The sequence below is a fragment of the Haplochromis burtoni genome, unplaced genomic scaffold, assembly GCF_018398535.1.
Source record: "Haplochromis burtoni strain Fernald_Lab_line unplaced genomic scaffold, NCSU_Asbu1 Contig_236, whole genome shotgun sequence".
Taxonomy (NCBI): domain Eukaryota; kingdom Metazoa; phylum Chordata; class Actinopteri; order Cichliformes; family Cichlidae; genus Haplochromis; species Haplochromis burtoni.
In genome coordinates, this window is record NW_024582597.1 from 144373 (window position 1) to 157256 (window position 12884).

Genomic DNA, 12884 nt, shown 5'->3' on the forward strand with positions numbered 1-12884 from the left:
CGGAGTTCCCGAATCTGAGGCAACAACTTGGAACTGGAAAGTTTTCAGCGTTTCAAAATCAAAACTTTTCAGCGCAGTGATTTGTCCATTATCTGAATTTACATTTAGGAAAGCTGTGACGTCATTTTCACCACCTCCTCTCAGAAGATGATAGGAAATAGCTGCGTTTTCATTTGCATCGTTGTCCGATGCGCTTACAGAAAATATTGGCGCACCTGCGAAGTTATTTTCTGACAGATAACACTGTAATGGGTTTTGCAGGAATTGTGGACTGTTGTCATTTACATCTGCTATCTGAATGCTAAGAGTTTTAAAACTGGATAAAGTAGGCTCACCACAGTCTGTAGCTTCTATTGTAATATCATAATGTGACACCACCTCTCGGTCCAGAAACCCGCTAGTAACAATTGAGTAAGTATTTTCTTTATAGGATGGTTTTAAGTCAAAAGGAATGCCCTGAGTTATCCGTGAAATAATTTTCCCATTAACTCCAGAGTCTTTATCCGTTACACTGATAAGTGAAATAACTTTACCAGGCTTTGAATCTTCGGTTACTGTATTTGACAGTGACGTGACTTCTATTTCCGGTCGATTGTCATTGACGTCCTTAATTTTCACAATCACTCTACACCTGCTTGTTAAAGGAGGCGTTCCTTTGTCTGACGCCTGCACATCTAGTTTATAAACCTCGGAATCTTCAAAATCCAACCCTCCTTTCAGTGTAATTTCTCCGCTTACACTATCCAGTTCAAATATTTCATAAATTTTATGCGCTAATGTTTTACTAAGGCTATACTCTAATTCCCCATTTGTCCCTTCATCCGGATCTGTTGCATTTACGTTTGCAACAGTCGTTCCAACCGAAACGTTTTCAAATATTTCTATTTGATAAGTATCCTGTTTAAACGTCGGGCGATTATCATTAATATCAAGAACAGTGATGGAAACATTAAGCGTTCCTGATCGCGGAGGTTTACCTCCATCAACCGCGGTTACAAAGAGGAAATGTTTATGTTTTTTTTCTCTGTCTAGGGAATTCTTCAGAATTAGAAATGGTATTTTTTCCTCATCACTTTGACTTATCTCTATATCAAAGTGATCATTTGAAGATAATGAATATGTGCGGATAGAATTTATGCCAGCATCAGGATCACGGGCCGCATGCAGTTCCAATCGTGTTCCCGGGGATGATTGTTCTGCTACTTCAAAGGTTTGTTGTTTTTCAGAAAAACTCGGGGAATGGTCATTTACATCAGTAATTTCTACAGCTACATAGTGGATTTCGAGTGGGTTCTCTACAAGCATTTTTAGCTCTATCATGCAAGCACCACTTCCATGGCACAGTTCCTCTCTGTCGATTTTCTTACGAACCAGTAACACACCATTGTCCGGATTCACCTCGAAAAACGCATCCTTAGAGCCCGATACAACACGTAACAGACGATCAGCCAAAGAGGTTTTGTCAAGACCAAGATCCTTAGCAACATTTCCAACAATAGTCCCTTCTTTCATCTCCTCTGGAATCGAGTATCTCAGTTCAGCGAAAGCCTGCTCTCCGAAAATCAGCAGCAAAGACAAATGAAAAGCAAAGCAACAGCGGTTGCCTGTTTTGCTTCGTGTTCTCTCAGCCATCCTTCTCAAACAACACATTTACACATAAAACATATTTCTCCAGGAAGCTCAATTTATATATCCTTGGCTTTTCGTAAAGTATGTAAAGAAAACATATGGCACCGCCTCATCCGACTCACATCAGCTTTACTGTGAGGTATCAAACAAAAGCCTTCTTAGGGGAGGACCTAATTCCTTTATGGAATGCTCGGTGTAACAGTGACGCCAAGAGGACAACATTTTAGACGATTTATACTCTGAAAGGTTTTCCTATACATTAGTAACAACAGCCACATCAACATAAGTAAGCAGATAAACTCAAGTTGCAGCAAACACACTATAATATGCTAAGGGAAGGGCTGCGCCATCTTTACAGTCAGAGACTTTTTATTAGTCTCATGTGTCATTGAGAAAATAAACGGTGTATATTAGTGAACTCCGCCACAGTAACAATTTAACACGTCACGTCGGAAGGACGTACATGCAGGATTCGAGACAAAACGCTGCGCAATATTTGCTTCTTCTTCTTTTCTTCTGCTTCTTCTTCTCTTTATTATTATTGTTGTTTTTGTTTCTGTTAGTAACAGTAGTAGTGGGTGTTGTTGTATATATTTCTCCGATATTTCTACTAAAAGAAATCTTAAAACAAACAAACTCATAGGCTTTCTTTATATTGATAATGAAAGAAAACGTTATAGTATTGGTAATTATTTTGAATTTGTACACATTTTTGTATTGATATGGATACAAAAAGCAACTAACCCATTAATTCATTCATCATGAGTTATCAAAAGGTTTAATCTTGCAGACCAAATAACAGCTGACACATCTGAGCTGGATGCACAGTATGTGTTATATGTTAGTCTTACCTCCTCAGATGTTCTCCTCCTATCTGGCATCACCAATGTATTTGCATGGCTTCCAGGGACTATAGTAGATCCTATACTCATTCTGGGCCCAACTAGCATGTACCGCTTCTCTCCTGATCTGTACTGGATGCTGTGACACAGTGTCCCGTCATAATTAGTCTCTGGAAGATATTTAGACGTATAGTCTGTGGATTTGGAGCACTGCATTGCAATCAGAACGATGATACTGATGAGAAAAAGCACAGAAACTGCGCCCAAAGTTACCATGAGGTAAAATATGACATTACTGTCCTCATCATCGTTTGCTGCACTTTTAACATCAGAAGCTGCAAAAGCCTCTTTAGGCTCCACAAGTTTGACAATCACAGTAGCTGTTGCTGAGAGAGAAACGTTGCCGTTGTCTTTGACTCGTATGAGCAATTTATGCTCAGCCTCGTCTGTCTCTGTGAATGAGCGAAGTGTTCTGATCTGTCCTGTATAGCGGTCCAAAGCAAAGAGACTGTGGTCAGTAACTTCCTGCAGTGAAAAGAGCAACCAGCCGTTATATCCTATATCAGCGTCATAGGCTCTGACTTTAGTCACCAAGTGTCCTGCGTTGACGTTTCGGGGAATCTCCTCCACACCTTGAGCAGAGCCGTTGGAGCTGAGTGGATACAGGATGGCTGGAGCGTTGTCGTTCTGATCCAGGATGAAGACGTTGACTGTGACGTTGTTGCTTAGTGGCGGAGTTCCAGAATCTGAGGCAACAACTTGGAACTGGAAAGTTTTCAGCGATTCAAAATCAAAACTTTTTAGCGCAGTGATTTGTCCATTATCTGAATTCACATTTAGAAAAGATATTACATAATTTTCACCACCTTCTCTCAGAAGATGATATGAAATAGCTGCGTTTTCATTTGCATCGAGGTCTACCGCACTCACAGAAAATATTGGCGCACCTGCGAAGTTATTTTCTGTCAGGTAACACTGTAATGGGTTTTGGGTGAATTGTGGACTGTTGTCATTTACATCTGCTATCTGAATGCTAAGAGTTTTAAAACTCGATAAAGGAGGCTCACCACAGTCTGTAGCTGTTATTATTACTTCGTATTCTGGTACAGTTTCTCGATCTAACACTCCCTTCGTGACCACGGAATATATGTTTTCCTTGTAAGAAGGTTTTAATTCGAAAGGTGCATTGTCGGTCATGTGTGTAATTATTTTTCCATTAAGTCCAGAGTCTTTATCCGTTACACTGATAAGTGAAATAACTGTGCCAGGCTTTGAATCTTCGGTTACTGTATTTGATAGTGACGTGACTTCTATTTCTGGAGCATTATCATTAATGTCTTGTATCTTTATTATTACTCTACACCTTCCGATTAATGGAGGTTGTCCTTTATCAGATGCTTCAACGTCTAGTTTATAAATCTCAGAATCCTCAAAATCTAATGCTACTTTTAGCGTAATTTGTCCACTTACACTATCCAGTTCAAATATCTGATAAACTTTACGCGCTAATGTTTTGCTCAGGCTGTATTCTATTTCCCCGTTAGTGCCTTCATCTGGGTCTATAGCAGCTACAGTTGCAACAACAGCACCAACAGAGACATTTTCTTTTATTTCAATTTGGTAAGTCTCCCGACTGAATGTCGGGCGATTATCATTACTGTCAAGAACAATAACGGATACATTAAGCGTGCCAGATTTTGGAGGTTTACCTCCATCAACTGCTGTTACAGTTAGCAAGTGTTTATTCTTTTGTTCTCTGTCTAAAGATGTCTTCAGCACTAGAAATGGTATTTTCTCCTCATCACTTTGACTAATCTCAATATCGAAATGCTCGTTTGACGTTAGTGTGTATATGCGGATAGAGTTTATTCCGGCATCAGGATCACGAGCCGGGTGAAGCTGGAATCGTGTTCCCGGAGATGTATGCTCGGCCATTTCAAAGGTCTGCTCCTTTTCAGAAAAGCTGGGGGAGTGATCATTTACATCAGCAATTTCTACAGCAATATGATGCATTTCCAGGGGATTTTCAACAAGGATTTTTAGCTCAATGAGGCATGAACCGCTACCGTGACAAAGCTTTTCTCTGTCGATTTTCTTACGAACCTGTAAAGCCCCATTGTCCGGGTTTACCTCGAAAAACGCGTCCTTAAATCCAGAAACAACACGGAACCGACGATCAGTCAAAGAGGTTTTGTCAATACCAAGATCCTTGGCCACATTTCCAACAGTAGTTCCTTCTTTGACCTCCTCCGGAACAGAGTATCTCAAATCAGCCAAAGCCCGCTTTCCGAAAACCAGCAGCAGTGTCAAATAAAAAGCAACCCAGAAGCACTCACAGCATCGATACGGTCTTCCATTCCTCATTGTTGTCCAGTTGCACACGATGACACCTGAATCTGTTTCTATAATAATTATATTTGCGATTACTTCACGGTCTCATCCGACTCCCGTTTTTAGATATTATGCATTCGTTGCTGTGAACCACCAGACAAAAAGGTTTGTTAGGGGAGGGACTGTGTTTTTCTGGTCATTTATGTTATAGTGACACCAAGAGGACAACTCTGTATGTTTATTTCTGATGATTTTAAGTAAGGACCAGTACAGGTATGTATTTTATGTGCAAAATCTGTCACTAAGGACAATAGCGATAAAAGAGTTCTATCCACTTACTTAAGGATACGTGAGGTATTTCTTTCCCCTGAATTTCACCAGTTGAATTTTGTATTCATTTTATAATAGTACTGAAGAAAGATTTAATTTTTCTGCTTTTACATAACAGTATATTAATCTGACACCCTACTTTGAATGGAACCGGCAACGCGCCACAGTATAGTTCAGCACTACAGACAGCGATAGCTGCTCTTGACATAGCTGCTCTCGTTACCAAAGCTACCTGTAATTGTAACACCAACAGAAAGCGGAGGTTGACAAACTTAACCAGAAAATCTAACATAGTAATATCAAAAACTGTTCTCCTATTCACAAGAAACTATTCTGGTTATTGCAGCTTAGCTATAATATTGGTAATAGTATTGGTAATTAAAACCGTCTCAAAGGTAACTACAGTGAAAAATGAAAATGTAATCATGTTTTAAAGCACTTCATTTTCAAAATCACCACAATGCAAAGCGGGACATATACTACGTCATAAAGATGACTGTTTTGCTGCAGTGTGATTTCAAGGAAACGGTAACACATGCAGCAATTGTATAACCTGAGTGTGACTAGATGAGTAACACTGCTACTGAGAACAAGCTACAAGCTAAGAACTGAATTAAAGTTGACTGGATCTCGAACAACCAATAGAAATGTAGTATTTTAACAGTGTTCTAGTCTCTTCCCTCTTTCTCTCGGTTTACCCCATAAAAACTTGCTGATAACTTGCTCCAACAAATAATGGCATTAATCAATCATTGTGTTTCTTTAACATTCCTTCACCTGATAGCCTGATAGTTTTTGGAACCATGTATAGCGATCACAGGCTCTCCCACATAACTTTAATTCCAAAAAGTAGCATATAAACAACTACCAAGAGAGACAGTAAAGGCTCCCAACACATGCTCAAAGAAATAAAAAGAAAGGGAAAAAAAAACAATCAGCACCAAGGGCAGCGAATAGTTCGCAAAACTACAAAGGATTATTATTGTTATTGTTATTGTTATTATGACTTTATAATTTATCAGTGAATGTGATCTAAAAAACAGCACGAAAAAAGCTGGTATTTAGCACATTGAACGGAGTGGCTCGGGAAGCGTACAAACTCCACCCAGCCAGACAAACCCAAACTTTCTTGCTTTGAAGTAATAGCGTGACCCACTGCACCACTATGCTACTTGCTACCATTATAACTGATATTGTAAAGCAAGCCGAAAACGGAAAGGGAAAACGCTTTTACAAAAGGGTGTTAAGGTCTTACCTCTTCAGATGCTCTCCGCCTGTCGGGTAGAACTAATGTGTTTGCGTGGCTACCCGGGACTATAGTAGATCCTATACTCATTCTGGGTCCAACGAGCATGTACCGCTTCTCTCCTGATCTATACTGGATGCTGTGACACAGTGTCCCATCATAATTAGTCTCTGGCAAATATTTAGAAGTATAGTCTGTGGATTTGGAGCACTGCATTGCAATCAGCACTACGATGCTGACGAGAAAAAGTACAGAAACTGCGCCCAAAGTTATCATGAGGTAAAATATGACATTACTGTCCTCATCATCTTTTGCTGCACTTTTAACATCAGAAGCTGCAAAAGCCTCTTTGGGCTCCACAAGCTTGACAATCACAGTAGCTGTTGCTGAGAGAGAAACGTTGCCGTTGTCTTTGACCAGTATGAGCAGTTTATGCTCAGCCTCGTCTGTCTCTGTGAATGAGCGAAGTGTTCTGATCTGTCCTGTATAGCGGTCCAAAGCAAAGAGACTGTGGTCAGTAACTTCCTGCAGTGAAAAGAGCAACCAGCCGTTATATCCTATATCAGCATCATAGGCTCTGACTTTAGTCACCAAGTGTCCTGCATTGACGTTTCGGGGAATCTCCTCCACACCTTGAGCAGAACCGTTGGAGCTGAGTGGATACAGGATGACTGGAGCGTTGTCGTTCTGATCCAGGATGAAGACGTTGACTGTGACATTGTTGCTTAGTGACGGAGTTCCAGAATCTGAGGCAACAACTTGGAACTGGAAAGTTTTCAGTGTTTCAAAGTCAAAACTTTTCAGCGCGGTGATTTGTCCATTGTCTGAATTCACACTTAGGAAAGACATTATATCATTTTTACTCCCTTCTCTCACAACGTGATATGAAATGGCTGCATTGTCGTTCAAGTCTTTATCCGTCGCGCTTACAGAAAATATTGGCTTTCCAGCAACGTTGTTTTCTGACAGGTAAACCTGTAGTGGATTCTGCGAGAATTGTGGGATGTTATCGTTTACATCTGATATTTGAATGCTAAGGGTTTTAAAAGTAGATAGTGGAGGCTCACCACAATCCGTGGCTTTCATTGTTATTTCATAATAAGACACTTTTTCTCGATCTAAAAGTCCCTTGGTTACAACTGAATATATATTTTCCTTATACGAAGGCTTTAATTCAAAAGGCACGTCTGAGATTATGCTTGTAATAATATTTCCGTTCACTCCGGAATCTCTATCTGTTACACTGAGTAGAGAAATAACTGTGCCAGGCTTGGAGTCCTCGGATACTGAATTTGATAGTGATGTGATTTCTATTTCTGGTGGATTGTCATTAACATCAGTGATTTTTATGATGACTCTGCACTCACCCGTCAGTGGGGGTGTTCCTTTATCGGACGCCTCAATATCAAGTTTGTAAACGTCATTTTCTTCATAGTCAATCAATCCCTCTACTATAATTTCCCCACTTAACTTGTCCAGTTCAAATATGTCATACACTTTCTTCTTTAGAGTTTTTCCAAGGCTATATTCAACTGCTCCATTTAAGTTTTCATCTGGATCTGTCGCATTAATTTTAAATATTTTGGTGCCAACCAAAACGTTTTCTGGGACTGAAATTTCATAAATTTCCTTACTAAACATTGGGCGATTGTCATTAATGTCTAGAACAATAACGGTAACATTTAGGGTTCCGGATCTTGGAGGTTTAGCCCCATCAACTGCTGTAACCACAAGCGAATGGTTGCATTTTTGCTCTCTGTCCAGCGACTTTTTTAGGACTAAAAATGGTATTTTTTCCTCGTCACTTTGGCGGACATCTAATTCAAAATGATCGTTTGGTGTTAAGGTGTAGGTATGAATGGAATTAAGTCCTGCATCAGGATCACGAGCGGTGTGTAGCTGGAACCGCCTTCCCGGCAGTGTATGTTCGGCTATTTCAAATCTCTGATTTCTTTCGGAGAAATTAGGAGAATGATCATTTACATCAGTAATTTCCACAACTACATAATGCATTTCCAGTGGGTTTTCAACAAGAATTTTAAGCTCCAGTAAGCATGCGCCACTTCCTTGACAGAGAACCTCTCTGTCGATTTTCTTGCGAACATAGAGAGCCCCATTGTCCTGGTTTACCTCAAAAAAGGCATCCGTATTTCCAGACACAACACGAAAACGTCGATCAGCCAAAGAGTTGATGTCAAGGCCCAGATCTTTCGCAATATTTCCAACTACAGTTCCATCTGCAACCTCCTCTGGAACAGTATATCGTATCTGAGAAAAAGCCTCCTTCCCAAAAAGCAGCAATACGGCCACATGAAAAACAAACCAGTAACCCTTCATCGTTCGTGATCCTGTAGTGATCTTCATAGCTATTTAACAGTACCTACATACACAGAAGCTCCCTGAGTCGACAAACAGCAGGTTATAGCATATTTCTAAAATATAAACCGTCCATCAGCTGGTGGGTTTGGTTTTAATACGCGATTTCCCCTCCTCAATCTGAAACAAAAGCCTTGAAAGAGGAGGGACGGAGTCATTTTTTTTCTTCCGATGTAAGAGTGACACCCAGAGGAGATGTGTTACAAAACGTGATTCATATGATACATATATTTTGTCTTCTCTATATGCTTTCTTTCCGCCTTACAAATTAAAGCGACTGTACTATTTTTTTCCTGCCATAGAACTTAATGCAATCGAAGAAGCATTAGGAAACATGGATCTGATAGTACTCAGATTAATTCTATAGGGATGAATTTCATTTTGACATACTTTGATCGCAATGGGCATCAAGTAGTTATACAGAGTTTCTTTCACACAGCGAATGTAGATGTGTGTTAAAACAACAACGCTGATGTATACTGCCCATAAATTGACTAATTCTAGATTTAAAGCTGGGAACGTGTAAGACCCACGCGTCACAACTATACATTTCTTAACTTTTTTTCAACTTTGTAAGGGAAACTTCTCAAAAGCTGAGACCAAAATAATTAAAAGGAAACGTGTATTTGTATTTGTATAGATGTTAAAATACCCCAGTAAGTACTGTTTCAGGGCGTCTGTTTGTGAAATAGAAATTAAACGAATTAAAAAATGATGGGCAACGTCTTACCTCTTCAGAAGGACGTCTCCTATCAGGAAGCACTAGAGTATTTGCATGGCTGCCAGATACTATAGTAGATCCTAGACTCATCCTGGGTCCAACTAGCATGTACCGCTTCTCTCCTGATCTATACTGGATGCTGTGACACAGTGTCCCATCATAATTAGTCTCTGGCAAATATTTAGAAGTATAGTCTGTGGATTTGGAGCACTGCATTGCAATCAGCACGAAAATACTGACGAGAAAAAGCACAGAAACTGCTCCCAAAGTTACCATGAGGTAAAATATGACATTACTGTCCTCATCATCGTTTGCTGCACTTTTAACATCAGAAGCTGCAAAAGCCTCTTTGGGCTCCACAAGTTTGACAATCACAGTAGCTGTTGCTGAGAGAGAAACGTTGCCGTTGTCTTTGACCAGTATGAGCAATTTATGCTCAGCCTCGTCTGTCTCTGTGAATGAGCGAAGTGTTCTGATCTGTCCTGTATAGCGGTCCAAAGCAAAGAGACTGTGGTCAGTAACTTCCTGCAGGGAAAAGAGCAACCAGCCGTTATATCCTATATCAGCGTCATAGGCTCTGACTTTAGTCACCAAGTGTCCTGCGTTGACGTTTCGGGGAATCTCCTCCACACCTTGAGCAGAGCCGTTGGAGCTGAGTGGATACAGGATGACTGGAGCGTTGTCGTTCTGATCCAGAATGAAGACGTTGACTGTGACGTTGTTGCTTAATGACGGAGTTCCAGAATCTGAGGCAACAACTTGGAACTGGAAAGTTTTCAGCGTTTCAAAGTCAAAACTTTTCAGCGCAGTGATTTGTCCATTATCACTGTTTATATTCAGGGATGACATAACGTCATTTTGGCTCCCCTCTCTCATAATGTGATATGAAATAGCTGCATTGTCATTTAAGTCATTGTCTGAAGCGCTTACAGAAAATATAGACTTTCCAGCAGCGTTGTTTTCTACGAGATAAAACTCTAAAGGATTTTGTTTGAAATGTGGACTGTTGTCATTTACGTCTGATATCTCAATGCGCAGAGTTTTAAAAGTAGATAGTGGAGGTTCACTGCAGTCGGTGGCTTTTATTGTTATTTCATAATGGGACACCACCTCTCGATCCAAAACATCCTTAGTTACCACTGAGTATGTGTTTTCCTTATAAGAAGGTTTTAATTCAAAAGGGACTTCATTAATAATGCTTGATATTATTTTTCCATTCACACCGAAGTCTTTGTCTTTCACACTAAGAAGTGAAATAACGGTGCCAAGCTTGGAATCTTCAGGCACTGTGTTTGAAAGTGATGTAACTTCGATTTCAGGCGGGTTATCGTTGACATCTAGTACTTTTATAATTAGTCTACACTCGCCCATCAATGGAGGCGTTCCTTTATCCGATACCTCAACATCCAGTTCATACACGTTGTTTTCTTCATAGTCCACTACTCCTTTGACCGTAATTTCTCCACTTATTTTGTCCAGTTCAAAAATATCATAAACTTTCTGCCATAAAGTTTTTCCGAGAGTATATTCAACTTCTCCATTAGTACCTTCATCATAATCTGTCGCATTCATTCTAAATACTGATGCACCGACGGGTATATTTTCTTTTATAGACAAGTGATAAATCTCCTGACTAAATATTGGACGATTGTCATTACTGTCCAGAACAGTTATGGTAACATTTAATGTGCCTGATCTTGGAGGTTTTCCTCCATCGACAGCTGTCATCACTAGCTTGTGTTCATTATTTTGTTCTCTATCTAGTGATTTCTTAAGCACTAAAAACGGTACCTTTCCTGCATCACTTTGACGGATATTTACTTCAAAATGTTCATTTGAGGTTATAGTATATGTACGAATAGAGTTTAATCCAGCATCGGGATCGCGAGCAGTGTGCAGCTGAAATCTCTTCCCTGGCAGTGTTTGTTCAGCTATTTCAAATGTCTGCTCTCTTGCAGGAAAACTAGGAGAATTATCATTTATGTCAGTAATTTCTACGATTATGTAGTGTATTTCCAAAGGGTTCTCTACAAGAATTTTTACCTCCATGCGGCAAGCACCGCTGCCCTGACAGAGTTCCTCTCTATCGATATGATTACTGACATACAATGCCCCACTATTCTGGTTTACCTCAAAAATACTGTCCTCACTTCCAGAGACAACACGGAACCGTCGGTCACCCAAAGAGGTTACATCAAGCCCGAGATCCTTCGCAACATTTCCAACAACAGTGCCATCGTCCACCTCCTCTGCAACAGAATATCTTATTTGAGCCAAAGCTTCTCTTCCGGAAAATAGCATCAACGCCAAATAAAAGGCAAACCGGGAGTAGTGACTTGTTGGAGTCTCCATCATTTTTCAACAGCATAAAAATCCACAGGAGCTGTTAATGCCAAGAGCAATAACCGACTCGCTTACCGCCGCATATTTACAAAACCAACAACAGGGTTTTGTCGGCTGGTATATTTGGTCCAAGTGCTTTGCTCAGCTCAGACAAAGGGTTTGCAAGGGGAGGGACAATGTTCTTAAAGGTTTTCTGATTTCATAGTGACACCCAGAGGCTGTGCTGAGAAAGAACCTCATATGCTGGGGTTTTTTTTTTTTCCATTGATTGAATCCTCTTTTAGGCTTGAGAACTGAATTAAAGTTGACTGGATCTCGAACAACCAATAGAAATTTAGTATTTTAACATTTTCTAGTCTCTTCCCTCTTTCTCTCGATTTACCCCATAAAAACTTGCTGATAACTTGCTCCAACAGATAATGTCATTAATCAATCATTGTGTTTCTTTAACATTCCTTCACCTGATAGCCTGATAGTTTTTGGCACCATGGATAGCGATAACAGGATCTCCCACAGAACTTTAATTGCAAAAAGTGACATATAAACAACTACCAAGACAGACAGTAAAGGCACCCAACACATGCTCAAAGAAAAAAAAAGAAAAAGAAAGGGAAAAAAACAATCAGCACCAAGGGCAGCGAATAGTTCGCAAAACTACAAAGGATTATTATTATTACTATTATTATTACTATTATTATTTGTACATGTATGGCTTTCTAGCTTATCAGTGAATGTGATCTAAAAAGAAACAGCAGGAAAACATAGCACATTGAACAGAGTGGCTCGGGAAGCGTACAAACTCCACCCAGCCAGACAAACCCAAACTTTCTTGCTTTGAAGTAATAGCGCGAACCACTGCACCATTATGCTACTTGCTACCATTATAACTGATATTGTAAAGCAAGCCGAAAACGGAAAGGGAAAATGCTTTTACAAAAGGGTGTTAAGGTCTTACCTCTTCAGAAGGACATCTCCTATCAGGGAGTACGAGAGTATTTGCATGGCTTCCAGGTACTATAGTAGATCCTATACTCATTCTGGGTCCAACTAGCATGTACCGCTTCTC

At 40.0% G+C, this 12884-nt stretch overlaps 4 protein-coding genes across 6 annotated transcripts in view; all 4 read right to left on the reverse strand.

Annotated features, from left to right (window-relative positions):
- The window catches only part of LOC102310894 (protocadherin alpha-8), a 6303-nt gene extending 3657 nt beyond the window's left edge, over nucleotides 1-2646 (reverse strand). Inside the window, exon 1 of the mRNA XM_014338540.2 lies at nucleotides 15-2646. Coding sequence (XP_014194026.1) covers nucleotides 15-1650 — 1636 coding nt within the window. The 5' untranslated portion in view covers nucleotides 1651-2646. The remainder of the gene's footprint in view (nucleotides 1-14) is intronic.
- LOC121815523 (protocadherin alpha-3-like) overlaps nucleotides 1-4848 on the reverse strand; it is a 25331-nt gene extending 20483 nt beyond the window's left edge. For 2 of the 3 annotated variants that reach the window (XM_042226956.1, XM_042226958.1), the window contains exon 1: nucleotides 2653-4848. In XM_042226956.1, the coding sequence (XP_042082890.1) occupies nucleotides 2653-4835 (2183 nt within the window). In that variant the 5' untranslated portion in view covers nucleotides 4836-4848. The remainder of the gene's footprint in view (nucleotides 1-2652) is intronic. The other variant, XM_042226957.1, reaches the window with a different exon arrangement.
- Nucleotides 4849-4948: 100 nt separating this feature from the next.
- LOC102310389 (protocadherin alpha-8) lies at nucleotides 4949-8742 on the reverse strand. Its single transcript, XM_014338543.2, has one exon. It carries the CDS (start codon nucleotides 8740-8742, stop codon nucleotides 6376-6378), a length of 2367 nt encoding a protein of 788 aa, XP_014194029.2. The 3' UTR covers nucleotides 4949-6375.
- A 645-nt stretch (nucleotides 8743-9387) lies between these two features.
- Nucleotides 9388-12871, reverse strand: LOC102310076 (protocadherin alpha-3-like). The gene has a single exon (XM_042226946.1). The coding sequence runs from the start codon at nucleotides 11828-11830 to the stop codon at nucleotides 9398-9400; it is 2433 nt and encodes an 810-aa protein (XP_042082880.1). The 5' UTR covers nucleotides 11831-12871; the 3' UTR covers nucleotides 9388-9397.
- Nucleotides 12872-12884: the final 13 nt, after the last annotated feature.

What these genes read in the sequence shown, in the direction of transcription:
- LOC102310389 (XM_014338543.2), bottom strand. Translation starts at nt 8,742, where the DNA reads ATGAAGATCACTACAGGATCACGAACGATGAAGGGTTACTGGTTTGTT.
- LOC102310076 (XM_042226946.1), bottom strand. Translation starts at nt 11,830, where the DNA reads ATGATGGAGACTCCAACAAGTCACTACTCCCGGTTTGCCTTTTATTTG.